The sequence below is a fragment of the Hetaerina americana genome, unplaced genomic scaffold (assembly GCF_022747635.1).
Source record: "Hetaerina americana unplaced genomic scaffold, ioHetAmer1.1.p SCAF_10, whole genome shotgun sequence".
NCBI lineage: Eukaryota > Metazoa > Arthropoda > Insecta > Odonata > Calopterygidae > Hetaerina > Hetaerina americana.
Genome location: NW_027286070.1, coordinates 22,825,880 through 22,853,437, shown reverse-complemented (window position 1 = coordinate 22,853,437; position 27,558 = coordinate 22,825,880). Strand labels below are relative to the sequence as shown.

Sequence of the window (27,558 nt, the reverse complement as noted above, 5' to 3'; positions counted from 1 at the left end):
TGGCAGTCAGTGTCTCTTAATTGGTATTCTTAGTCTAACCCATTTATTAAATGTGGGCTAGCAAATAGTCCTTACGGGTTAACATTACACTCAGTTGGATTTTTGTGTTATCAATTATTATAAGTGATGGTTCCTCGTCTGTCTAGAATTTTTCATCTCCCGAGAGTCTGGTGACATTTTCTATTCGATCATTACGACTTTCAATGAAGTAAGCATTTAGTAAATGTGGTATCTCTTTCTATTAGGAAACTGTGTCTTACAGGAGGTGTCCACTATATTGACTCTTATTCAAGGTTAGATCTAATTATTGCAAAATCCCTTTTCAACTTTTCCGTTTTACTAGTGTTTTTTTATTCTTCGAGTATTTTCCTCCATTATTTTGATTTCTTCCGGGTCCCTTTTCATTTGGTTCTCTTCGTTTGGGGTGTGTGTGTGCGTAGTGTGCATATGCAGAATTGCCGTGCTGTGGGCTAGAAAACTAAGATTTTTTCTGAATGAAAACGAGAATAAAAATTTTATTATTGTTACCAAGAAGTTATTTATTGTTGGCCGAATCCACCGTTCGGAAGTGAAAATCCTTCCGTTGACATCTAGTTTTAATGCTGAAAGGAGAGGTGATATTTTAGCGATTGTCCACTTGATCCAAATTTAAATCTGGAATTGTAACCTTATTCAAACATTTTATAGCATATTTTCTATGCGTAGTTGAATCAACCGAAATGGTATTATTAACCTACCTCCAACCGCAAGCGCAAACAAAGTTTTATTATGATGGCATAGAATCGTTTATTCAGTCCATGAAGCATTTATGGGCATTGATGTCCCTTTCATTGGTTTCCGTTTATGAGTTTGTTTCATCGAATAAATTATTTTTTTATGTTCTGCACGGGAAGTGAATGAAAATCCTAGTGCGTTCCTAATCCTTCGGACACCCTGATGTGCCCGTATTCTATAGCAGAAATATCGTAAAAAGATATAGTATCATGCCAATCGCGATTAACTATTGAATTGTTGTAGAAATAGGAGTGGCCACCCATTTAACAAAAGAGCGAGGCGTTTTCTTTTTTAAGTTATTTTTAAATTTCACATACATATCTATTGTAGTTTGCATCCCACAGCATTGTCGTATTCAGAATATTCATGTTAATTTATATTACGCTATTTCTATATTACATTATTTTTATTGCATTTCATCTGTTCAGGTGGTTAGTTGAGTGGTGCGTCTGTATCCAGGCTGACCATTGGTTAACGTGCCCTTCCTATATTGTAGAACAGGATGTTATTGGTGTGAATGGTAGTGCTATAATCAAGTATATTTCACAGTGCGACGATTATGGTTTATGCGTAGAAACGTTGCCGGCATTGAAGTCTTAGCAATCAACATACCATATTTTATTACGATGGATAAAATGATCGAAATCCTGTTGCAGATTTTTGTGAGAAGCAATCCTAATAGTAGTTTTAGGAGAGATGACCGACAGCTGAGGTCGTTTGCGCTATTAGGGATGGTTAGGAAAGGATGAAGGGTGGTGAGTAACCCGGCGTGGGCATCAGCCTACCCTAACCTCTACTCTACCTAACGAAAGGAGCCAAGGGGACCGCAGCTTGACGTCCCATCCGACGGACAGCGTGCTCACTCAAAGTGCCCATCACAAAGCACCTCAGGTAGGGATCGGGATACCACTGAAAAACATCTGCCGCCTCTAAGATTCGAACCCGGGCCCTTTGGGTAGGTACGTTAGCCGCCGCACCATCTGGATCCCCAGCGTTCCTAATGTATACCCGATTATCTCATGAGCTGCCGTCAATGATTGTGTCATGATTCACACAATCAAAATCGCGGGGAATTGGCTCAAGAAGGATTACAGTCAAAAGTTTAAAAAATGATTGAATCTTGTCATATTAAAGTGAAGGATAAAAGTATCGTGCGTGTTATATGCGCCTGGAAGGGATCTTTTAAATCATGATGGATATGGGCCATTTCGATTCGTGTCGCCAGAAATTCTATTATTTTAATAGTGTTTTTAGTTGGTTCATTTCACTCCGATTACATTTTATTCCCTGATTATTTTTCAAGCCACTTTGTTCTATCAATGATTCCATTTCGCCCCCATTTTATTCGATTTCGTGAGCAAAAGTTAGCAATGAAGTGGAATTGGTCAGTCAGAGTTATCAAAATGGTGGTGTGCCAAACATGCTAACACAGTGTGTAGTGAACAAAACATGCTAACACATCATCCGAATTGAGTCTGTGTATACACCGTGAACATGCTTAAACGTTCCTATCTTAATGTATGTACTGTTTATTGTTATTCAGTGCAATGTGAACCAATAAAGTACGCGGCATTAATCGAATCCATCTCTTTCTTGAAATGCCTTTCGTGCCTGAGCCATTGGATAGAAATCAGCGTAATTATTTTAATAAGACATTCAACATAGCAGTGTCGAATGTATATCAAATCAATTAAGGTACAACCGGAATAAAAGAAGTTCATATTTCTCTCCCTCGGTGGCATATGTATTACTGCTTGTCTGTTCTAATTACGTGTTCTAAGTATCGTCCTAAGTATTCTTTTAATTCGGGAAAAACCGTATATGTTTGATTAACTGTTTATATGGATACAATTTAAGCAGGCATTGCAATTAATGTTTGGTTATTGTATTGCAGTTAACCTAAAGATTAGTTCTGGCGTGTGAGGGTAGATCACTCATAAAAAGGAAGGAGTGGGCAAACCACGCATTCCGAGTATTGTGTCCAGTTATTTTCCCCCTGCCTCCACTTGGTTTCCCACTGAACAAGTTTTGGCAAGCAGAAATTTCCGTCGCATGGGTTTCAAATATGTTTTCCCAAGGTATCAGGAGGGATTGGAACCCAGGACCAGTGATTAATCGGTTGCCAAGCTTCTTTATTTTTAGGCTTCTTTGCCGACTTTTAGTTTGAGTCCGTCCTAATTATATAACAAAAAGTCAATAACTCAGTGTGTTCTTTGAGTAAAATGCTCCCGAGATTTTTGCATACACAATCGAAGCATGAACATCTTTGCATACAACTATTGCATATGTTGAATCCATCTCAGCAAACTGACTGAATTACGGTTAGATGTTTTGTGACATAAATTCAATCTATCGACACCTTTAGCTTGTAATAGGTACCACTATTCTTAAGTTTTGGGAAACTTAAATTAAGATGCCTCTCGGTATTACTAATGACAAGCTCCTAACTCCTGTTATCCACTGTTATATTTTTAGATTTGAGTTTTTTGGTGAGCCTAGCTATCTTTTTGACAGGATAGAATATGTTATTTCAGGATTATATCATGTTATTCTCGGCATTTTTAGGTAATATAGTGCTCGTAAAAATTTACATATGATGCCTGAGGCATTGGCTATTCGAGGGTAAGTCAGAATGGAGTCATTAATGTATTCTGCTTATTTATTCAATCAAGATAATTCCTTTTTTGAGGAATCTTGCATAAACAAGTTCGATAGCATTAAGATTTTATCATGATTTGGGTTCTCCGGCCTTAATTTATGACCTGATCTCCAATTTTTAAACTGTTGTTACCGTAAAAGCTATGTTATGCCAATTTCTATCAGTTTTAGCCGTGAACCTGAATGTTAGTCGTGAGAGTGTATTATTGAATCTCTTGGTTAATTATCTTCCATTACAATTCTTTCCATTTATAACTTTGCAGTTTTGTGAACTTATTTTTGGCTTGTGAATTTTCTGTTTTCATTCTCATAACATGTGAATGTTCATGCCTTCACCTCTAAAATCCTGTTTAGGACAGTTTTAATCTTTCGAATGATGGTTCGTAAAATTTATTGCGTATTTTCATTTAGTTGCATCTTGGCATTTGGTTGTTCAATGATGGAAATTAATTTATTTTTGCTTTACATACTTCTATGCATACTTTGAATTTAATTGAATGTTAAAATGCCACAGCGATTCTATCGAGATGGAATCCGAACCGTAAAATACAAATTTATAAATCTGCGTCTATAACATGCTAGTTTTAACGGGAACGCCTGGCATGGGGTTTCAGGCCTTCCCTGTTTATCACGTAAAGTTTGGCGAATGTGGTGCGTTCGCAATGAGGATTTCAGATGATAATTAACAATTTTTATACCTGTTTTTGGGATAACCTTGTTCGTGTTGCGAGCGCGAATCATGCGAAAGCAGAAAGAATACCAGAATCTATCAGTACCGCATTTAATTACTTTCATATATAATGTGAAGCCCAAGCAATACCCTCGGTGGCATATACAAGTATACTCAGTACAAGTACTCGTATAAAATCAATAGTCCTGTATCTTTCTAAAAGTCTAAGTCTCTCCTGCTGCCTTAGTTGACGAATGTAGCTGGAACGCTTGGGCTTTCATTTAATTCTTTAGTTGACATTTTCTCCAATGGAAAATAGCTATTCTTTACTTAATCATTGAATTTTTACAGCTTTTTCTTTATCCACACGCACGTTAATTGCATTTTCCCGAAGATGCTGCACCGCAGTGAAACCCGGGTTACATTTAATTTTATTTTTCATGTGGATTTACAGTTTTATTTTAACATTATCATGGAAAAATTCGACTAAGTTAAACCTGAAACGATTAATTTGATCCATTCTGTTTTATAGGTACATTCATGTTTCCCTATATTTTCCAAAAGCTTATTATGGCACATTTTGTTATGTTTAAATTGTTCGTAATTTTTTGAGCCAATTCAAATTAGGATGAATTCGAGCTGTTGATTAATGACTCCATGTGGACAATATTCGCCAAAATTCCAGTGTGCCTAAGCATGCTTGATCTGTTGTAAACCGTGACATTTTACATTTTATTTTCAAGGTATGTTAACAGTTGAGTCGTTTTATATAGCATTGTTTGTTTTGGGGTAGCAGTTAATTAATCACATACGGGGGTATAATTTTCATTGATGTTCCGGAATAAATAATATGAATACCGAATAGCAATTGGTATTCTCCCTTTGGCGCAGCTTGCTTCTTGACCTTCCAGCCACCTGCGCAACGCAGCTCAGGAGATGAATCATTTTGATAAAATCCCCGTTCATCGAAGTCTCTCGAACGCGCCGTATAATTTACGAACACACGGGTATCCTTATCGGTCGCCAACCATCATGAGAACCAAACACATTCACGGTGTTGTTGATATTTATGCATTGGATTTCCTTTAAGTGTTTGCCGAGCCAAACGTCTCTGCCTAAGTTCTGATGTTCACTCTAATTCAGGTTGATGGTCGTATGGTGCTCCGGAAGGAAAATATATCGTCCCATTTTATTCCTAAGAAAATGTTCCATTATAGCTTAAAAGATCCACATTATATTCGTAGCCCTGCAAGATTTGATTAATAATCCTTAACGTTTGTGAAGTTCACAAAAATACTCTTTGAGTTTTATTTAATTGTACTGTGGCCAATAACATTGGTTCATGTTACCAATGCAGGTTTAGCTTTCGGAGGTAAAGAGGGAGCAATGGAATACGAGATTCTCCCAAGCGAGATTTACCTCATACGGTGATATTAAAGCGTTCAGGCTTAGATTGCTTAGATCCAAGCTATGTCTCTGTTGCGAAAACTCAATTGACCTCTAATTTTTTCCTCGGGCGTCAAGTCTACATAATTTCTGATCCCGTAAAAGTCGTGCGAGTACTTTCTTCTCTTCTACTGTACGCCTTTCAGCTCTACCTTCATGGAGAAGCAAGACATTCCCCCGATCCGCTTTCTCTCCCTTCCCATTCGTTTCCTTTTGCTCACCTTCCATTTTGAATGGCCGGAGACGCAGGGAAGATTGGGAGGGTGGTGTGGGGGTTACCGGAAACTATTGAATCAACTCCATTCATTCCTTCCACTCCTCCTACCTCGGAGCTTTCTTTCCCTCTCTCTCTCTGTTCCTTCCATGCCTCGACAGGCAGGATACTCGTAAATTCGATCCCACTCCCACTCTCCTCCACTTCACCCCTCTCACGTTTTGTATCCATCCTTCCACACTCGCCATTTCCTTTCATGCCACACCATTCAAACCAACAGTATTCCATGCGGATGCCAAGGATCTGGGGTGCACCCTCTTATATAATCATGTCCCCACCCTTGATGTAGTTTGGATTACAGCGTAGGAGTGGTGATGCATGCGCACACCTATTCTCTGCATCAGTTTCACATTCGTGTGGGTTACATGTCAATAAATATGCTCTCCTATAAGGTTTGTTTGGAATTCTTGTCACATATACTTATGTAGCCCTCGTGATTTAGATGTTTTGTCCTAACTGTGAGCCCACTGCATTCAATATTTATAACGATGACGTTAACGAAAATCGCAGTACTCTTCGGTAAATATACTATTATGTTAATCGCGGTTTGAATAGTTACACTAAAATTCTTAACGTTATAGTCATGACGTATGTTGCCTATTTTTTTCTTAAAAGGTGTATTTGCAGCAAAGAAAAGTGATGAGCCTTTTTTTCAATTTGTTGGATTACATAAAAAATCTTATTACGTTTGCTTTGTGGCAGTATAATTTGGGTAGTTTCGCCCGAGCCACGGAAACATCCTAGCGTATATTCTCTTGCTCTCAATTTTCAAAGGATACTGTACCCTTAAAAATCGGCGTTGCTAGTATTCGAATCATGTTTCGTTTTTCATGTAACCATGCTCTCTTATAATGTCCCGGTACGGTTATTGGTACATCTACACAAATCACCCAAAGTCTAATGGCGGGGGAGTGATGGCACCTTATATACAAGCAAAAGTATGAGCTCATATTATATATATATATATATATATATATATAATATGAGCTCATATTATATATATATATATATATATATATATATATATATAATATGTATATGTGTGTGTGTGCTTTTATGTATATATGAAAAAATACGGGGATCGAGATGGTGCGGGGGCTAACGTACTGGCTTCCCACCCTGAGGGCGTGGGTTCAAATCCCGGCGGTGTTGAATATTTTTCAGAGGTATCTCGATCCCTACTTGAGGTGCTTTGTGGAGGGCACTTTGAGTGAGTACGCCGTCCGTCGGATGGGACGTTAAGCCGCGGACCCCTTGGCGCCTTTCGTAAAGAGTAGGCTAATGCCGACGCCGGGTTTCTCTCCACCCTTCATCCTTTCCTGTCCATCCCCTACGGCGCAAATGACCTTAGCTGTCGGTCGCCTCCCATCAAAACTACTACTACTATGAAAAAATACATAAAGCCCTCTATGTACCTTGCAGTAATTTGTTCGCTTGGTAGAATGATTAGAATTTGGTTTTCAAATGAATATAATCGGGAGCGTAGGTTTGATTTTTATGACCGTATATAGTGCCATGATAGAATGAATACCGAAATCCGGTTGCGGTGTCTAATTCGCATATTTTATCTCGGTGGTCGAATCTGCCAGTATAATTAGGTGCTATAGTGATTCCCTCGGTGTCACAAGAAAACTCAGGTGTCGAGTGCTAAAAGTCAGCATTGCTTGCTCTAATTTTGAATTTCAACTCTCTGTTACCATTTCATTACACTGTATTTCAAACCTGGTTGACGAAACCTAAGGCTGACCCCTATATTCTTATATCCGCATCTCACGATATCGGTTTGACAACCATGCATTCGACATCTTCTACGTTGCCTAACTTGATCCCATATATTTTATGATGTGTCTTTTTCTTCTTTTATTTTATTCCATAACTTCAGTGCTATGCGAATACAATGATGGGAAATTTAGAAACAAGTACCAATGATGGGGAATTTAGATCCACGCAATACCCCGCCCGCTAGGGGTCGCTTGGGCGGAAGGCGGGAGTGTTAGGGCACCAGCTAGTCGTGGTAGGTGTAAAATTATGATGCCACTTAATAAAAAATTGGATGCATAATAATGGTGCCCATAACTTAAATGGTTTGGAGTGACATCATATTTTGTCTTTACGTTTAGTTCTTAAAACAGTATGTGATACGGTAAACAGTTGAAAATAAGTTTTTTAGTCACATATTGCCCATCGTTGGTTACTTCTATCGGAATCTCGAGCACGACGCATTCTTTGTATGGGCTGTGTTAGTTACTTTTTAGTAAAACATCATTCTTAAGGAAACCATGCAGAGGGAGGTTTCCTGTGGGAAAAGAAGTCTCAATAGCGCGGTGGTTAAAATCGGGGATACAAGAAAAATCGGAGTGGATCCAGCTTCTTCCCGGAATCAGAAGTGAGACATTCCAGGATCGAAATTCTCGGTAAAATTGTTCCTTGTATGAGTGAGTGCTGCATCCACTCTTCCCTCCGGAATATAACTCCCATTGCCCTTCAGCGCTTTTCGACTTTCCTCCTGAGATCATTTCGTAAAAATCGCCTTTCTCTATAACCCCACGACGCGTTGTCAAGGTGAGGGTGGGGATGAAAATCTGCTCTGAGGAAAAGTAATCGGCTGCCACCATTCTGAGGGAGGGGGAGAGGGCGTTCGGGTTTCAACCGCGTCCTTGTGAGAGGTGCTCCCTGCCGTAAGTACTGCACCTCCCGGCGTTTCCTCTCACTGATCCACAGCATCCCCTCCTCCCTCCGGTCCTCCCTCCTTCCCCAAATCTTCGACGGCATCTTCCCCCCCGCTCCCCTCCCCCTCGCAGTTTTCGGGGCCACTGGCCTCTCTCTCGCTCTCCCGCCGGCGGCCCCTCCCCCTTCCGTCCCCCGGGGCCAAATTCTCGTTCGGTGGCCGAACAGAAGGCGGACGAGGAGATTTCGGAAGACATAACCGCGCAGGGTCTTAAAGAAACGGGCGAATCGGAACCGTGGGTTTTTTTCCGCGGCTTATCAGAGGAGATGTCAATGAATGGAGTGAGGGGTGTGGGAGAGGGGCGGGAGGAAGAGTGAGAGAAAGAAAGAGAGAGAGATGGACTCTCCACGACCCTCCCCCAAGATTCATCGCGTTCCGTTTGAAGCCAGTGAGGAACGATGTAGCGATTATTTTTTATGCCCGCTCTGGCTTTTTGAATGCTGCTCCCGCGTCTCGCTTTAATGATCGGCCCGATCGATCGTATCAAATCATCCGTCTCTTGAAAAGGGGGACTTTTCGGGGGGGGGGGGGGTAAAAAATCCAAGAGGATGAAAATCGCGCCCGTGTTTTATTACTCAATCGAAAACGCACACTTTGTCAAAGCGTGGACGAGGACCTAGTTCATGAATTAGTCCCAATGTCGGGGCTCCGTTCCTCTCTGTCCTTATCTCGCCCTGCCGGCTGACATACCACGAATCGTGTGCACCTATCGGTCCTTTCTTGTTTGAATCCGGACGAGTGTTTCTCGTGCCTGAGGACCATCATTTGGGCGAATTTACTTGACGTGAAGCGAAGTTTTTCTTGTCAGATTTGGTAACGATTAACTTTTCTTTATTTTATTTTATCGATTGAGTCTCATTGTTCTTAAATCTGTTTTAATCTATCATCTGAAATCATTAATTTTCCTCATCCATGGTCTATATATTTCTAACAGTTCTGGTACCTGTTAACATTTTCTCGGTATGAGGGAGCGCAATGGTTGCATGATCTTTGTTGAAATCGTTTAATGAATTCCCGTTTGTGTGAAAATTGTGGTTTTTATGAACCAGTAAGCATTTAATAATGAAGTGAGGCTCAAGAACTGAAAGCACCCCTGTTTTTTTGTTTGTTTTTAGTAATTATTATTACTCGACTGTGCACACTCGTCATCTTTTTGGTACTCTAACATAGTGTGCGAATGATAGTAGACAAGGCGTATCATTGAACTCTATTGAGGCTGCTGCTGAAGCATCCTGAATTTTTCTGGCATTATCCAGAAATTTGCCGATGTAGCTTTGACATATGTGACCATTATTTTCAAATAAGTATTTTTTTTGCTCCAAATTTTAAAAATTTCTCGGACATTTTCCGGTTGGTTCGTCGTTCCCACAATCTCGTCCCCCATTGCTACCCGTTTATAAGATCATTTCTTCAATTGCTTCCGGGAGGAAACGATAATGCCCCAGGATTAGGTATTGCGTGTAGTCGGCCGGGGAAAGACCTCAAATCCCCCGAAATGCTTGAACGCGACGAAGTTCAAAACCTTCAATTTCGCCCCTCGGAAGATTTTTATATCGGTATAACATCCTGACTTCCTGCGTTCATGGATGAGGAGGCTCACGCGCTTCGATCTTCATTTGGTCCGGCTCCCCTTCCCCCCCCACTTGGCGGCCGCCTAACCCTCGCCCTCATCCTCCACTGCTTGCCCCGCCTCCCCCATCCACCCCCTCTCTCCGTCCACTGCCACGTCTCCGACGTCCCACTCCTACCCCTCCCCTCTACCCCCCAGTTCCCGCTTGCGTTCCCTCAAATCTCTCGCCGGCAATTTTCATCGCGCTTCGCTTGGCGTGAGCATACGATGCTGGGTGGAATAAAACGAAAGAGTCGGGATGTTATGGGCGGAGGGAAATCGAAGGGGATGGGTAGGGGGGGGAGTAGTGGACGTTAGAATACACGACGGAACGGGAGAAAAAAGTCCTCGTGAGGCGGAAGACCCGAGAGAGGTGGGCAGGAAAAAAAATTGGTCGCGAGAGGGAAAGGAAGGGAGGAGGGTGGGGGATGCGAGAGATATCCCCACCCCGTGTTTGTTTAATGACAGTCCCCGCTAACAAGACGCCCCCGCCTAAACCCCCTTCCCCGCCCCTCCACAATCCCCCACGCCCCTCCCTCGCCTTTGAACACATGGGACTGCCCATCCACGCTTGTACATCCACGCTCTGCACTAACTGGCTGAGATCTGATACAGCAGCGCCCCCTCCCTCTTCCTTCCTGGCGAAAAACACACACGCACGCACATAGCCCCGCACCTTCCCCCCTCCTTTATCGCTTGCTCCTCTGGCTACTTAACTTCTCCTGGAGCGTCAACATCCACTTGTCCTTATCGCTTGCCGCCTCCTCCTTCCCACGCGGCGTCCTGACCCTTCTCGCCCGCTCGGGCCCTTTTATTTAATTCTTCGCCCACCTGGCCCCCGACCGGCCCGAACCAATGACACCCCCGCGCAACACCTCCGTCCCTCCCCCCCGTAATCCCCAAAACATCACCGCTCTCGACGATTCCTCTACCGCTTCCCCGTCTTATCGTTCCCGGCTCGGGGTGGCGAAAGGGATAACCCTCTCCACCCTCCTCGCCGTCCCTTCTTGCACGCTTGTCTTCCGATGGAATGAAACTTATCTCACCACCTCTCGCCTAGTTGGCCTATTCGCCGCGTGAAATTTAAGGCTACTTCGCGTAATCCAGCGTCTCAACCATCGGATGTTCCATCAAGTAATGGCTCGAGCCTTTCCAGTTCTTGTTGCACACGCGTCCTCGGCTTTGTTTTCCTTATCACTTTATCGTTGAATTTGAGGATTATCAAAGTATTATAAGCCACCAAATCATACCTTTGGCGGTAGATTACCAATAGTAGTAATAATAAGCGACCTATGGTTCAATATAATGTTTGTTATATTTTGTTCACATTTATTATGTCTTGGTAAAAAGTGAATTTGCAGTGTACAATATCAAAATATTTTTAGCACTTCAAATAACGTATATGTCTCGCAGGAATTAATGCGTTAAATTTACCTCCATAAATTTACTTTCCCCGTGACACATTACAGATATGACCTGGTGGATGTCGTTATATTTGGTTTTCATTGGTAGTCTCTTATGGTTATATCCTTCTAATTTTTCTGCACATCGAAAACACTTGCTGGATTAGTTACTCCTCGTATAGAACAGCCATAACCTGAAATTGCATGTTCCTTAATCCAAACGAGTAGATACCTTCCTCACTGGCTAAAACGTGATTCACGAAAAGTTAAATAGAGATACATGTAAGTTGTGTAAGTGATATGTATAGACATAAATATTGCCACAGTGTATCATAAAAAATCGATTATATGACGACTGATAGCCTATATCTACTTCAGATTTATGAATACTATTATTTGTTAAATAGAACCATAAGATTTTTAATTTTAAGTCCTGTCCAATGATAACGATTACATCATAGCAGATTATTTTTGTGAAAATATACACCTACTGTATCGTGTTTTTGTATATAATGCAAGCTTATCCTATAGAAATTTCCCTAGAAGAATAACATTTGTATATATTCTGTTCTATATTTTTACAAGGTATTAATAGTGTGGCCAACACTAATATAGAAGTATACGAGTATCTTATTCATTGGTCATCGCTTTGGAAATGAATTCATTTTTATCCATCCTTTTCTCTTCCACCATCACAGTCTAGAGAATCTGAGTGAAAGACGAAGCGGAAGTAGCTTAGACATATCCCGTCCGGAGTGTGTGTGCTCGCTCATTCCCCTCTGCCCGTAGTAATACTCTTCAGTCGCCCAATCGGAGATTTGTCGAATCCTCGTCACCTTGGGCCGGTCTCACCCACGCCCCCCCATGCCCCTCACTCCCTCCGACACGTTGCCGAACGCCCTTGCCTCTCCTCCCGCCCCCAGAGCTAACCTTGTTACTCCCATTAATCTAGCCAAACCCGTCTCATCTCCATATCCTTCCAACCCTATCCATCCACGCCTCCCGTCTGCCCCTTTTGCTCCGAAGATCTCACCTGCTCCTTGTCCCCCTGCCACATTCTCTCCCTTCTCTCCCCTCTCCAGCCCCGATCACCCCTCCTGAACATTCTCATTTTGATAAACACATTCCCACATCTGCTATAAAAATCCTATTCCGATTTTGATTTGTCTTATTTTCCTGTTTGATTTTCATGTTTTTGTGTTTCAAGTTGTCAACTTTCCAGAGTATCGTAAAAATTCAGACTGTTGTGGAAGTGCGCCGCACCGTGAAAAATACTCCGATCTAATTGGAAGCCAGTAAATAATAAATTGCGAGTCGTGTATTGCTAGGAATTGAATATAAATTGATAAAGCTTTCCTTGCCGTGTGTTTCATCGACGTGTGTAAATTCGTGAAATTGAAATAATCAAAAAGGCTTTATTTTTAATGTGTGACATCTAATATCATGCAGTAGCTTCTAATTTCTTACGTGTGGGGCAAAATGTTTTGAAGGAGCTGATAGCTACGTATCATTGCTAATGTAATTCATTGTGTTTCACAATGTTGTCTTCTAAGCAAACTCACTAGGCCGAAGGTCAATTAATTTGATGGGGTTCTTGTCTTACTGCAACTCTTCTGGACGAAAATTTAACTTGTGGAAACTTTAAACTTACGTGATCAATACGTACTATTAAACCAATGGAAATTCATATTAACTACAGATATGTATGTGGAAATGGCGAGGGCATTCGAGGATTAATTAAAAAATTGTTCAAAAAAATCATTGAATATGAATTGATATGTTTGTTCGTCAAACGCCATTCTCCAAGTGTCTTCCGGTAATGATGAAGTGTTGTTGACGCGTATATCTGTCCTCTCATTTTATTCTCCTCTTGAATATTTTGTCGTGTCCTCAGGGTTGTAATATACTCACCTATTTACCCCGTTTCCTTGGACGAAATCGCACCTAGAATAGGTATTTTTTCGTCATTTCTAGGTTTTTTCGTAGGCCAAGTTGTAATGGGGAATAAGCTTATCAATCCTACCTCGTATTCGTGATTTCGAGGTTTTGTTTTGTGTATACCGAGTTATAGTGGGCAATAAACTTATCAATCTTATCCCCTAAATACCTTTAGACGTCCCTGATTAGTTAATGTTATCCATAGAACTACCCTTTCATTAAATTGTATCTTCTCCTTAAAAACTGTACTCTCATCTTATCATCGTCATTATCAGCGTTAACTAGAATAAATTTTTGCGTGCATTAACGTGTCGTCCATAAATGCTACGTTCAATTACGACCATAAGTCATTACTTCATAGTTTTGGCGCAATCATTTTATTCGCCTTTTTTGAAATTGTCCACTGCATTGGAGGTTATTATAAAAATATTGCCCTAGTCCTTCCAGCTAACACTACATTCTGAAAGTTTATTCTATATCGTAGTAAACAGCGATAATTAATCGCATAGCTATTTTATGGGAAATTAAGGCTCTCTGGTGATGTCGTCAAAGAATCTCATTCGAAGTCCAATCTGGAGCAGTTTTTTTGTTATTCCACTAGCAAGTGAATAATATTCGTAGGAATCTCTGGCGACATTATGCTGAGCGTAAGTGCATCATAACTCCCATTGTCTCTCTTAATTCCCAGCTCTCTTTCTCCGTTTAATTGCATCTAATCCCATCTCGTAGCCCCCCCCACCTCCTTAATGTTCCTCCACCCCCTCTTACATCCTCCCTCCACTCTTTGTCCCTCCGACCCGCTACCCTCCTCATCTCCATCTTCCATTCTCTTATCTCGGCCCCCAACATCTTCCGACCCTCCCTATCTCCCCCTTAACTAGTCCTACTCAGCCTCCTCCCTCCCCCTCTTGGACCTTAATCCGTGGGCGTACGACGACTAGGGAAGCCGGTTAGAATTGCAAATCAGTTTTGAATGCGTTCCAAATCATTAAGGTGGATCGGTTGAGGAGGAGCAGCAGGATTCTAGAGGGCCAAGGATGGGGTGTGGGGAGGGATGTTGGGGGGGGCAGTGGTGTCGGTGGTGGTCTTGGGAGTCTCCCCTTCACTAGCAGATGATCGTGGTTGAGATTGGAACGGACTAATCCTTCCCTTTTCCCATCTCCTTTTCATTTCCTCCCTCGCCTGCTCATCTTCCCTCAGTTGAGAATGATCCGAGTTGCTGCCTTTTAATGGCTGACGAGATGGCTTCTGGTGCATAGTTTTAAATTTTCTTGTGCGGCTTACTGTTTCCGATTCCTCTCGTGTGTATTCTTTTTCACACAAGGAACCTTTGACCAAAGAAAGCCTTAATTTTTTCTCATAATTTTAAATTAGGGTTAGTATCAGAGCACGATTAATTCTGCATGTGATTGCTGTCATCAAATGTAGGGCCCCTGGTAAAGTGATGTGCCGTAAAAGTATAGGGTATGCTTGATATGCCTTTGAAATTTTATCCTTCAATAACCAAAATATCTTCATTTGGCCGCATGTGATTTCAATAAATTTGTAACCGTCTCGTGAAATTGGAGCCTGGGAAAAATATTATTATAGGTGTTAGATTAGTGTAAATATGTCCCTTCATGGTGTGTGAATCATAGTGTTAAAGGTATTGGTATGAGGCATCTTACTATGGGCTTATTCCCCTATCTTCTTGCATTTACAATTGCTATGACGTCAAGTTTTCCGTGTAGCTTAATGCATTACATATTCTGATTCATCTATTGCCAATGGGTTTTTATATTTTAGTTATTATCCACCCTACACACGTACTAATATTGGTTGGGGCAATGAAATATTGAATTGAATACTTTCCTCCTTAAAAAACCTCCAAAACATCATAATTTACAATAAAATCCAAATAGTATTGAATTTCGAGTTCAATTGTGATGTAGTCAATCGTAAAGTTTCTACATTCTCCGTCAAAAACTTTATTGACAGTATAGGTACCTGTATGCCGAGAGCATAATATATTTTCGTTTTGATTTATGCAGGACATTATTTACACATTATTTGTTTTAAGGGTAACGGTGATTGCACCATTACTAAAAAAGTGAATTTAAAATAATTACGTTTTTTTATAAATGGCGAATTTTATGGAAGATATTTGAATATCTTCAAAAATTAAAATTTTTTCGGTGAAAGTGAAAAACGAAGCGTTTCGCATGAATGCCATTTCAGTACCCGAAAAAATATGGAGGATTTCGTTTTGCTTTTGCCCAGTGATACATATTGTATTTTATTGTGTTTGCATTCATAAACGGCATTTTGGATGCGTGGGCATAATAGGAAAGTTTTTGAGTGCAGTGTCGTTAGAAATGGTCGAACGAAAATAAATAAAACGATTGAGTGATAATTCCCATCTTGCGCTAGGGCTGTCTTATGTATGTGTAGTACATATCATTCCAACCATGCACATGAGGGCAACCCTAATGTTTCACCTCTGTGTGATGAATTATTCTTGGCATTGGTGTTTGATGACCAATATTTATTCCATCGCAGGATTTCCATCTATGCTCTCTTCGGTCTTAAATGATAGGAAAAATATCGCGCAATCGAGATTCTTTCCTACCCATCCGTTAATTTATCTAATTATTCCAACACCCGGATATGGTTCTTGGTTGTTCTCCCGGCCACTATCCCCTCGGATGAATACCTTCCAGGTGGCATAATTAAACACGTGCTTAATAAATATTTAGATGAAGTGGTTTAATTTATGGGGAGAATTGTTTTAAGTATTCTTACGCGGGTACTGTCCACCAAGTCTCCACCCCCGTTTTGAGGCGATAACTACCGGGCTTCCGGTGCGGGTAAGCGGGAGACAGCCAAGGATGTGGGGGCGGGCCACTCCCCGCCCTTCCCCGGACCGCCCGCTCTCTTCCTTTATCCCGCCGATGATGCTCCACGAGTGCGATGTTAGGGGGGTGGTGGTAGGGAAAGGGTTGGGAAGGGCAGTACCCGAATCTTTTTGAGGCCAAGACACTCTCTCCCCTGAGTTATGTGCCGATAACATCGCCCTTTATGCTGAATCCCTCGTCCTGCCCGTAATTGCCCCCGGCCCGCCTGCATATTTCACCCGGCCGAGAGCAGATCTCAGAGGCACCCAACCCTCCTCTCCTCCCCTCCCCTCGTTACTCATTCCCGAGATGGTCGTGGTCAGATACAGCATTCTCCAAACCCTGCGCCCCCCCCCTTCCTCCCGCCGTCGCCCCTTCCACTCCCTCGAAACTTCTTCCGGGCGCTATCCGCGTTCGCGGCTGGAGGTGGCGGGGGTGAGGGCAGGAGGCGTTGGCATCGCCGGCGGCCCCCAGTCAGCCCAAGGAGGCGTGTGGGGGGGGGGGGGGGTGAAAGGCGGTGGGGATATCTGGGAATATTTAGGACGGGGCTCTCCCGAGCGAGGGGATGATGAAGGTCCGTGGGGGAGGTTTCGGAAGGGGCTCGTAAGTCGAATCGTGATTTATTGGCGATATATCGATGTATGTGTATGCATATCGCTTGTCTTTTCAGCGTATCCGTCAGGTGCGCGGGGTTGGTAGGGGGAGGGGAGCTCTTCCCTGCCGTCCCGTTCTTTCCACCTCTCTTCCCCGCTCCCAGGCCGGATTGCCGCTTATGATACGGCGTGAATGTGGAAGCTGTTTCATTCTGATGCTCGGCAGCTTGGGAATACAGCCACCCTCTTCTCTCTCTCTCTCTCTCGTCCAAACGATTAATATGGTCGATACGTGGGGCGGGATGGCGGAGGGTAATTTACTAACAAGGCAGCTCCTCGGTAGCGAAGAAGGGCTCTTGTCTCCTCGACAATCACTTCCCAAGATTTCGTCGATTTTCTTTTCTGCCCCTCGCCTGCCCACTTATTCCTCTCACCGTCCGCATTTCCCCCCGTGGTTTATCGGTGGATGCCTCCGGTACCGAGGAGTTTTATAAATATGCTTCAAGAAATCTTCTTGGTTACGGTTTATCCTCTTGATTTATTCCAAAAGTGCGGGGCCAATTAAGGATGGTCTATCGCTTTGTCCTTGCTTGGATCAAATTTGTAAGAGGATTGAGATGGTGCGCGTGATTCCCAAGTTGCCGCTCGAATTCAGCAGCTGCACTGGAGTGGCATGGTTCTCCTATTGGTTAAGTAGTGCCCAATGATGGTGAATGGCGTATCATCAGAATATTGTCTTCGTTTCAGTGGGTGTAGTTTTAAGAGATATTCGATCCAGCGCTTGTTTTGTCTTTCCGACTTTTATATTTAGTGTTACGTATTTTCTCGTTATTTTTAGTTCTCTTTTGCATTGTATGTCGGATAAAGTTCGATTTTTAAGCGAATACAAGTATATTAGTTTCGTTTATGTAATCATTTTGGCTGGCGCGATTAGAATGAGGGGATGGTAAAGCTTATGTTTTTTTTAATCGTATAAACATAGAGGTTTCTGCCGCAACCTGTCGACTTAAATTTGAATTTTTACTGTCGTTTTTTTGTAAATAAGTTCTTTGTAAGAATTATGATATCATGTGCCAATATTTGATTTATGATTCAGATATGATGATGTTCTGTACTCGTAATTGAAGGAGTTTTTTAAGGTGATATCCGGCAAGCCTCGGGCCACCTCGTGATAGTATCTGTGCTTTCCAGCCTGAGCAAATCTCAGTCCATTTTTTTCCAGCGACATTGTTTGAACAGGAAGACTTAGGAAGGAATGAAATTGGAAGTTCCCTTGGCGTGGGTTCGTGCTCTAGATTTTCATTATAAACCCCTGCCCTTAATTTTCAAAATACTGTAAATGTTCCAGAAAAGTCCATTTCCGAAGCCCAAGAGATTAATGGAACCAATCACTCACTTTCTATCATGGGTGGCGAAAGAAACGCTCCCTGTAGTATCTTGTTAGGGTTGACTTTGTTCTCTTTAACGTGTGGTGACCAACACGCCCTCCCGCCCCCCCCCCCGCCACACGCCCTTGTGGCGGCTTGCGTGGTATTATGTAGATGTATATGACTGAGTTTCCAGCATATTAAATCAGGACTGTAATTGACCCTTTTTTACTATCGCCCCCTCTCAGTAGGTAGATTGAAGAACTGACCAGTACCTGATGGGTCACGGGCTGCGTATGTGAAACAGCCACCAAGATACTCGGGAACCCACCAACAGGCGTTCTCGCAAATAATACAATTGTGTGCTATACAATACGTAATTTTGCATTCATTTGGAAACTTTCTACCAAAGAAGTCTCTTTTCCTTTGGAATGGAGCGAAGAGACATGTAAGTTGTATGCTTACAATACCGAAGACTATGGCAGACATCGTCGTTATAAGTTTCAGAAATTCCCCAAGTCTACCTTGAATTTCTAGTTCGCAGATTGCTTTCCCTTTTGGCCTATGATGGCCGTATTGTTTTACTATTGTGTCGTAAGTTTACATTTCCCGGCCAAACTACATCCTCCGTAGAAATTATTCAAGTAACCCTCTTAACCCGCGGTCCCAACCGCCGATGGCGTGCGGTCAGGAAGGGATAGGGCGTGGATGGAGGAAAGGACGGGAGAGCGGGGGAAAGGATGGGATGTTTAGCGAAGCAAGGAGGGGATAATAATGGGGCAGCGGGAGGAGTGTGGCGGTCGAACCAGGTTTCCTCGAACGTGGATCGCCCTCTTGAGGTTTCAGCGGTTTGCTGAGACTTACCGATTTCCGTGCCGAGTGTCTTGCGTATTCCTGAACCTCCCGTCCTCCCCAAACAAGTCCTGCCTTTCCCCACGCTTCCGTCCTCGTAACTTGTTCCAACAATCCTCCCCATCTTCCTTTCCGCGTAATAATTTACTCTTTCGTGAGAGCGGTGCGATTTTGTTGTACGCATTTCTCTCCCACTGTCGAAAAATGTTGCGGTGACCCCAAATCCTCCTCCAGCTCCTTCTCCCTCCCCCGTCTCCGAACGTAAGGGCGGCCGTGCCGACGCCGTTCATTGGCGACGTTCTGTGCATCGGTAGGGATTGGCCTCGCCGCCAAAAAAATTGATGGTTTCCCTTCATTTCTGTCCCGTCTGTACCCTGGGGGGGGGGGCGGCAGGCACCCTGCGAAGGCGGCAGGAGCGGTGTGGGGAGATACAATAGTTTTAAGGAGAAGACGGGTAGGAGGGGCGAGGAGTTTTTATTCGGCCGCTAATGCTGTAGGACTCTAGGAATTTCTCCTTTCTGTCGTGTCTTATTCCTTTCTCGGTGGTTTGCGCAGTAAGCCATTTGACGTGCGTCGCCGGAGGAAAAACGTCCCTTTCCCCATGGAAGAGTTGTTTGAAGTCCCCTCCGTCTCCTCTCTTCACCTCCCTCTCTTCCTCCCCCACCCTCCTTCCTTTCAATTTTGTGGTGGCCTCGTGTTTTTCGCGGTTGAGCCTTCCAACTACACGTGCCCAGTGAAATGCACTGCTGCGGCGGTGATTATGTCCAACAACTCTTGATTCCATGCTCTTAAGAATCCAACTTGGACAGTCACTCTCTCTCCCTCGGCGGTATAATTACTATTTCAGTCGAATTTGTTTTGCTTAATGTTTAAAGTAGAGACAGCCAACAGTGAATTATAAGATATTTTGCCCTTCATACATCACATGGTGATTTCATAAATTTATTTAGAAATGTAAGCGAAGCAGTTATCAGTACATACGATTATATATAATTTTAAAATGAACGTTTTTCTTTCACACATCAAATAATTTTCAATACGAGCTTTGTCTTGGTTGTAAATTCATCCTCACTTTTTTCAGAATATTTCTCACTTCTGTTTTTATCAAAAATAAGTCGATAATTTTTATAGATTTGTGGTATAATATTGGAGTCATTTTGAATAGGGACTCCGTTTCAGGACTGATTATTCTTAAACTGAATCCCCATTATATTAATTAAAATAAATCTCTGTATTTTTGCCGAACCTTTTCTGTTTTTATAAAATGGGTTCTAGGTAGTCTATTATTTTTCATAATTTAAATGTCTGCAAGAGCGTTCATTCTGATAATTGCATCCCGCGTGCCGGGATAAATCCTCGACAGTAATTAATGCGTATAATTTGGATCCAAAACAGCATTGCATTGACGCAGTGATTGTAGCGACGGACGTAGCAACTATAATTCTTATCCCGGAAATAATCGCGTTTACGTCATCTTGGAGCTCAGATTTTAATATAGCTTACTAATGCTCTGCCTAATTTGCTCGATTATTTATTTAATAGAATGCCGATTAGTTCAATTTTTCAAACATGACTTACCAGTCCGCATCCCATTATTATTTTAACAGGCCGGGAAAATCATCTGCCCGAGAAAAATTTCCATCTCATTTAAATCGCGGAGCCATTAACGCCGCACATGACCGTTTCCTGCCTCCGCGCGCGGTCCGCCCTCCATTTCCCCTCCCCCTGGTCATTTTTATTCCCATTTCCATAATGTGTACAAAATCTTCCCTACCTTCTCTTCCTCCCTCGCCGCCTTGCGTGACTAATTTCTCGACCTTGAACCGTTTTGCTTTGCATGGACCAGCGCCCTGCAGGATCTGCGTGCGGGAGAGGCTGTGCCGTGCTCGCGAGAGTCTGCTGCACTACACCCGGGCCAAAGTGTTCGTCCGGAAGGTGCCCACCGGCTCGGATGCGGCGGCCGCCGCGGCCAAGGAGGACGAGGACGACCCCGAGTTCAAGGTAAGAGTGTGCCCCTCCCCCGAAGAATCCGCGGGTTCCATGCATTATGTCCCCGTGGTTGAGACTGAGTACGATATTAGTATGTATGTAATACGGAGATTTTTTTCAATCCAAACATTAAAACGATATATAGTTTTAATTGATGTAATAGACGATACGTTGATGATTCCTTACTCTGTGCCGGTTATGGTTTCCCAGGAAGAGCTGGGGTCCGAAAATTCACCTAGGTTGGGTGAAGCTGCAGGTGCCCAGAGAGGCTACCTCGGGAATCGAACCCGGACCTTCCGGTCAGTAATCCAACGCTCTATTCCTGGACTGCCGCGACCCACAGTGCGTCTTTTCTTTTTTGGAAAATAATATCGATATAAGACATTTCTCGTCGGAATGTGATATTTAGGATGTAGTCTATGTGCGATACGGCCGAAGTTAACTGCGTGAGTGACTATGCTCGGCATTCGCAATAACTATCACCACTAGATGTTTCTATGCTTCTTTGATATTTCATTTTTGTCAAGAGTTGGCATTGGACAGTGAATATGGCACAACTCCGTTTGTGGGTGCAAGGCGTAGGTGAAATGGGAAAAGTTGGAGACGGAAATAGAATTATGAAATTTGTTTCACTCGGAGGAAGGCATGGGAGATTTACAGGTTGCTCATTTCGGTACCGTTTTTAGGAACTTTTAGGAGAATGGATCCGTATAGTCAAGGATATTTTTAAGAATTATGATCCTACGTAGTGGTTATCTTTAATTCGTGCGTCAGCATACATGCTTCGAGCCATATTCTGTTGTTGGGCACCAATGACTTCCGAAATCCTTAATTCCGAAAGTCCAAAGAGTTCCTAGTTCTCTCCAGAAGTTATATAGCGTTGTGATACGCGACGTCTAGAGTAGAGTGTAGGTGTTGTGTCGTCTTACATTGGAAAGTTGTTGGCTGTTCGATTCCGTTGATAATATTGTTAGTCGATATGTTTTGTGTTTATTTGGAAAGGTAGCAGTAACATTTCGAAACTTTACCAATGGACTCGGTTAATAATCACACAGGCATTGATAGATCTTATGGTAAGCAATAGAATGTATGAAAGACCTCGCAGAAGGGAATTAGATCAAACCATTGCGTGATTCAATAGGATGTGCATACGTATGTGAATACAGAATATATAATAACGCGGATATAGCTGACTACTGGACGCTTACTGGTGGTATGTGCATCACCACTTAGAGAAACTCTGAGTTAGGCCATCTACGAGGGCCACTATAAATTAATACCTACTTATTTTATAGAATACCGGCTGCACGAATGGTAAAAACTAAGATTAATATTAGCATCCAGAATATGGTACAGAAATAGAATTTTTACCGCAGCAATATTGTAGAATGAGTGTGAAGGGATTGTCACGTATTCTCTTTTCAATTACACCAGTGTCATCAATCGCATTTCTGAGTTGAAATTAGCTCAGAAACGTTACTAACCTTGCATTTCAGCATAAAATTCGCCTTTTCCATGAAAACATGAATTAAGTAGTAGTAGTATTTAGGGGAGGCGACAGCTGAGGTCATTTACGCCATAGGGGATGGACAGGGCAGGATGAAGGGTGGAGGGAAACCCGGCGTCGGCATTAGCCTACTGTTTACGAAAGGCGCCAAGGGGTCCGCAGCTTAACGTCCCATCCGACGGACGGCGTACTCACTCAAAGTGCCCTCCACAAAGCATCTCAAGTAGGGATCGAGATACCTCTGAAAAATATTCAACACCGTCGGTGATTTGAACCCGGGCCCTCTGGGAGGGAAGCCAGTACGTTAGCCCCCGCACCATCTCGATCCACAACATGAATTAAGAGGTGAAATATATGTATTAAGACGCCGTTGTTTTGGTTTTGTTATATCTGTTTCCATTAATGCGTTATTCTTATCCTATGAAACAACGTCGCCTGGTTCCACAAGCCAAGCTTAAGCACCCTGAAGCTTTGGGTGCCATTTAGCTGTGTTTTCATTTGTTTTCTGTTGCCTTTGCGGCTGTGTACGTCACCGACATACCTCCGACATAGGCAGCAGGGGACATCTGTAACCCTGGTGCTATTTTTCCGTGAGTATAACGAATTACTTGTGATGAGCATAGATTTTCACATGCGGCCGAAACCGCGGAAACTAAGTCGGCGTTGAAACATGGACAGCAGCTGCGGCAACGCAGTTGCTAAGGACGTGCGTTCTTACTTGCTATACGTACAGTATGTGGCAGCAAACCGTCGGATACCCGGAAAAAGAGACCGAACCCTTCCAACTAAATTACCAGCGTCATCGCTGGGAGTTCACTGAGCCAGCTACTTCTCTGCCCGGCCCTCTTCCTCCCTAGCGGCACGCTCCCACCTAGCGAAGCCCCACTCGACACCTACCACTTACCGTCAATCTCCAGCTGACAGGAAACTTTAAATTCTCAACTTCACGGGTGTTGGCCTTATTTCCTGGAAATTATTTGTGATTTCGGTGCTTGTTGTATGAAATTATATATAATTTCTCCGCTAATTATTATTGGCATTGTGCAAAATGGTCATAAATACCAGTTGCTTTTTTCGAAATAATTTTGCGGACTAAATTTAATCCACAATAGGAGGTAGAATACGGGAATACTAAGGTTATGAAAATGAAATAGATACCTTACAATTGCCCTGACAAGCATATCGTTCGTGTCAAAGTGACCAGCATTCGTCAATTTAAAGTCGGCTCAAATAAAGGGAGCATGTTTTCGCGATAGCTATGGCGTAAGTTCAGAACACATGAAAAAATAGTAATTCAAAGTAAAACAATTTCCCTACCAAGTTTTGGCTTCCACACACCTGGCACAGAATTCGCCGAAAACTCGATCGATAGTCTTTCTCCTTCAGTTGAGCATTTATTTACTCGGGCGGAAAATAAGAACTTACTCTTAACTTCTCTTTCTCCGTTACAAAAAAGAAAGATCCATCCCCAAACATCATCCTAAAAGCACATCTTACTAGACTTAAAAATTCTTCACTGCCGTCTGTGATAAATTTCTTCTATGCGTCCGAAGTCTTCCCCAATTGATTTTTTCAGAGTGATGTGAAAGATAAAGAAAAATATATTAAAGTTATATTCTGCCTTGGTGAATTCTGTAGTTTTTTCAGTAGTTAAATTTGGTATCTTTAACCTAATTTTCTTTCTTGGTATTATTTACCTCCAGTATACTCTTGTTCCCTCTTAATATAGTAATTACTATTCCAAACCATCAATTGAATGGCTGTTGTGTTATTGGCCCTGTATTATTACCTATACGTATAACTCCTGCCCCCGTAAGCTATGATATATTTTCCTTGATATGTCGCTCTATTGTTGGCCCACGTATTTATTTCTCTCGATCTGTCATCGTAAGACCTTACATTGTCTTATGATTTGACCATTCAATTTTCTCTCAGGGTTCGCCCAATCTATATGGTACTTTTTCTTACAAGGCGCTCGTTCCTCTTTTATAAATAATTGATAAACCCCACTCCACTCTTACCCTTTCCCCCTGCTCTCTGCCAATACTCCCTGACGAGAGGTGCCCCCAAGTTGTCGGTGTTTTCGGTCCGCTTCCCAATAATAGGTCATTGTTTTAAATAACGATGGTTCCGCTTTCTGTTATGCAAAATGTTAACTATTTTATTTTCAATTGAGAGAATTCAGTCGCCAACGTATCAGCTGCGTTTCTGAAGGGGATTTTGCGTTTTGGAAGTCTTGAAAAGTGGAAAAAAATCTATGGAGCTGAAAAATGGTGGGTGTTAGCGTATTTTGTCTCAAGTAATTTGGGTCTTCAAAATATTGCGGTGTTTAATCCCTAGGTATATCATGTTCTTGCATAGACAGTTTAACTAACCTTAATTATAACCTTCCATGATTGTAACCCAAGTTATCCTCAACCATACGACCATGTCTGCAGGAGGCGAGATCATCGGCTTTCTTTTCATTTTGCGGCAAATAATGTGTCTATGAACTCCAGGTATAGGAAAAATATGTACAATCAGGATTTAAAAATTACTAATCGCGGTGTGTTTAACATTGTTTCTGTTAAAATACGATTAATTTTTATGTATCTGATATATTTTAGTGACTGAGGCTCTTTTTCTGTTTTATCTCGGTGATATCCGTTTCCAACGTAGTGTGGGCTTTATTAATCATCTCGCTGTCTCAAGTCATGTAGTTCGAGTGTCCTGTGGCTTTCTGAAAGTCTTGTTCCAGCATTTTCTCTCCACAAATGTTCCAATATTCATGAAGGCACATGACCATGCCGTCGATAGTTTTAGAATCGTTTATACGTTGTAAAATACCTCATTACCATGTGCGTTCGATGTTGGAATCAGCGAAGGCTAGGCTCTCCGGAGCGGCATCGACGCAGGTGCCCCCGCCAGAAGCCCACCCTTCAGGCAGCTGCTGCGCCCGACGCCGCCGCCGTCGCATGTCGACCCGACCGAAAGATGAGGGAGCGTTCTTTCCCGAACCAGTTAGTTATCTCCGCTCCAACTTTCATATTCGTTCCATCGAGGAATAGTCGTTCAATCGCCAACAGGTGTCTCTCCCATTGCCCCCGGCGGTATCCTCTCCCTCCCCACTCGCCATATCTCTCGCCTAACCGCTCAAACTCCCACTCTTCCCGTACACCTCCCCCTCATTCGCCCCAATAAACTCCGCTCTTATTTGCCCCCCCCTGCTCTCTACCAATGCTCCGAGATGAGGGGTACCCTCAAGAGGTCAGTGTTTTCGATCCGCTTCCAAATAATAGGTCGTCATTTCTACGGAACGATGGTTCCGCTTTTTGTAATGTGAAACGTTTGTTAGTTTATTTGCAATGGAGAGAATTCAGTGTATCAGCTGCGTTTATTTAAATGGCTCAAATTTGTTTGGATTTGGTTAGATTTCCTTGCAGGCCATTAATGACTTTCGCAGATGACTCAAATGAATGGAAAAAGTGTTGCGGTATGTGCAGATATTGACTTACTAGCAAGGAATATTTAACGTCCAAACTGTTGTCTATGAAAATTTGCCGATCAAACACGGTTGACAAATGTGTCTGAAATTGCAGAGCAGAGTAATGATGCACGTTCAGAGTAGTTATTCGTGTAGTTGAGGTCATTGTTTTTAAAGGTGAACTATAAAAGCACTGATTGCCTCCATTAAATCCTTTCTTCACGTGATAGAAGCTCTCTTGACTTAAATTTCTCTTCTTTACCAAAATACTAAATTCGTGGAGCTGTTCACGATATTTGGTCAAGTTGTTCCGTCAGTAACTTGAATGCCGTCAGACAGAACACAATAACCCCTGTGGGCTGTATTTTCTCCTTTGGGCCGTCTGTTTTTTGGTCAATTTTTGCCATTCTGTAAATAAATTCCTTTATTTACCTTGTCGTAAACAACTATTTTCATCTTATTCCGCCACTCCTTATTACCTCCCTTACCTCCTTAAGGAAAACATTAGTTATATTTGTATTGAATTCCTTTCTTACTTATAATTTCATATCTGCGTCTCTGTGGCTAATGTAGGCATTCGAGTGCCCTTACCGACTTGAAATTTAAGATACCATTTGCGACACTCAATCGTTTTTCAAAAGGCTATGAAATTACGTAATTATATCTCGGAATTGTTTTACTAGTTAAATAATTATCATCTGAAGGGTTTACAATGTTGTGCCTGAAATTAATCGTCCTTTCATTTTCAATCATCGATGCCGTTTAAGCATACCTATTTTCAAATGGAGAGGAAAATGAAATTTTTATACCCATTTCACGAAAGGATACCGAAAGACATCCATACCTTTCACTACGTTCTCTATCGTACTAGGCAGATTAGGCTCTGTCCTTGCTCTCTTCTTTCGCCTTTACCACATTCATATATTCTCCCGTGAATGCTGTTCTCTTCCTGAGACTTCTAATACTCCTCTTGAGGGACGGTTCGACCACATTCATCCATGTCTTCTCGTTCTTGTACATCACTCTCTCAACCCTTTGATTCTTCTCCTCCTCCTCGTACATCTATCTGTTTGGGTATTCCACTCTCATCCATTCTCTCAATATGACCAAACCAGTGTGGCGGACGGCTTTCATACTTGTCTATTACAGGTTCATCCAATCCACATTCTTTCATATGCCACTCTTTCCTCACCATATATCTCTCATATTTTTACAACGAACCCTCCTCCAGTGAGCTATGCTCATTGCATTTATTCGACATTTATGCTCATCTGGGCATTCTCAAGTATCATTTCCATGCAGTAATGTGGGAAGCTAATTTTTCCGCTTTGGGTATACAACTAAGGTAATATAATTAGATCTCGGGACTCTTTCGATTCCCATATTCCAGTCTTAATTACACTAATTGTTTTTC

At 42.4% G+C, this 27,558-nt stretch overlaps 1 protein-coding gene across 1 annotated transcript in view; it reads left to right on the top strand.

The window, feature by feature from the left end:
* The window catches only part of LOC139700015 (ubiquitin carboxyl-terminal hydrolase 48-like), a 457,328-nt gene that overhangs the window by 220,596 nt on the left and 209,174 nt on the right, over positions 1-27,558 (top strand). The window contains exon 15 of the mRNA XM_071598444.1: positions 21,032-21,186. Within this exon, the coding sequence (XP_071454545.1) occupies positions 21,032-21,186 (155 nt within the window). The remainder of the gene's footprint in view (positions 1-21,031; positions 21,187-27,558) is intronic.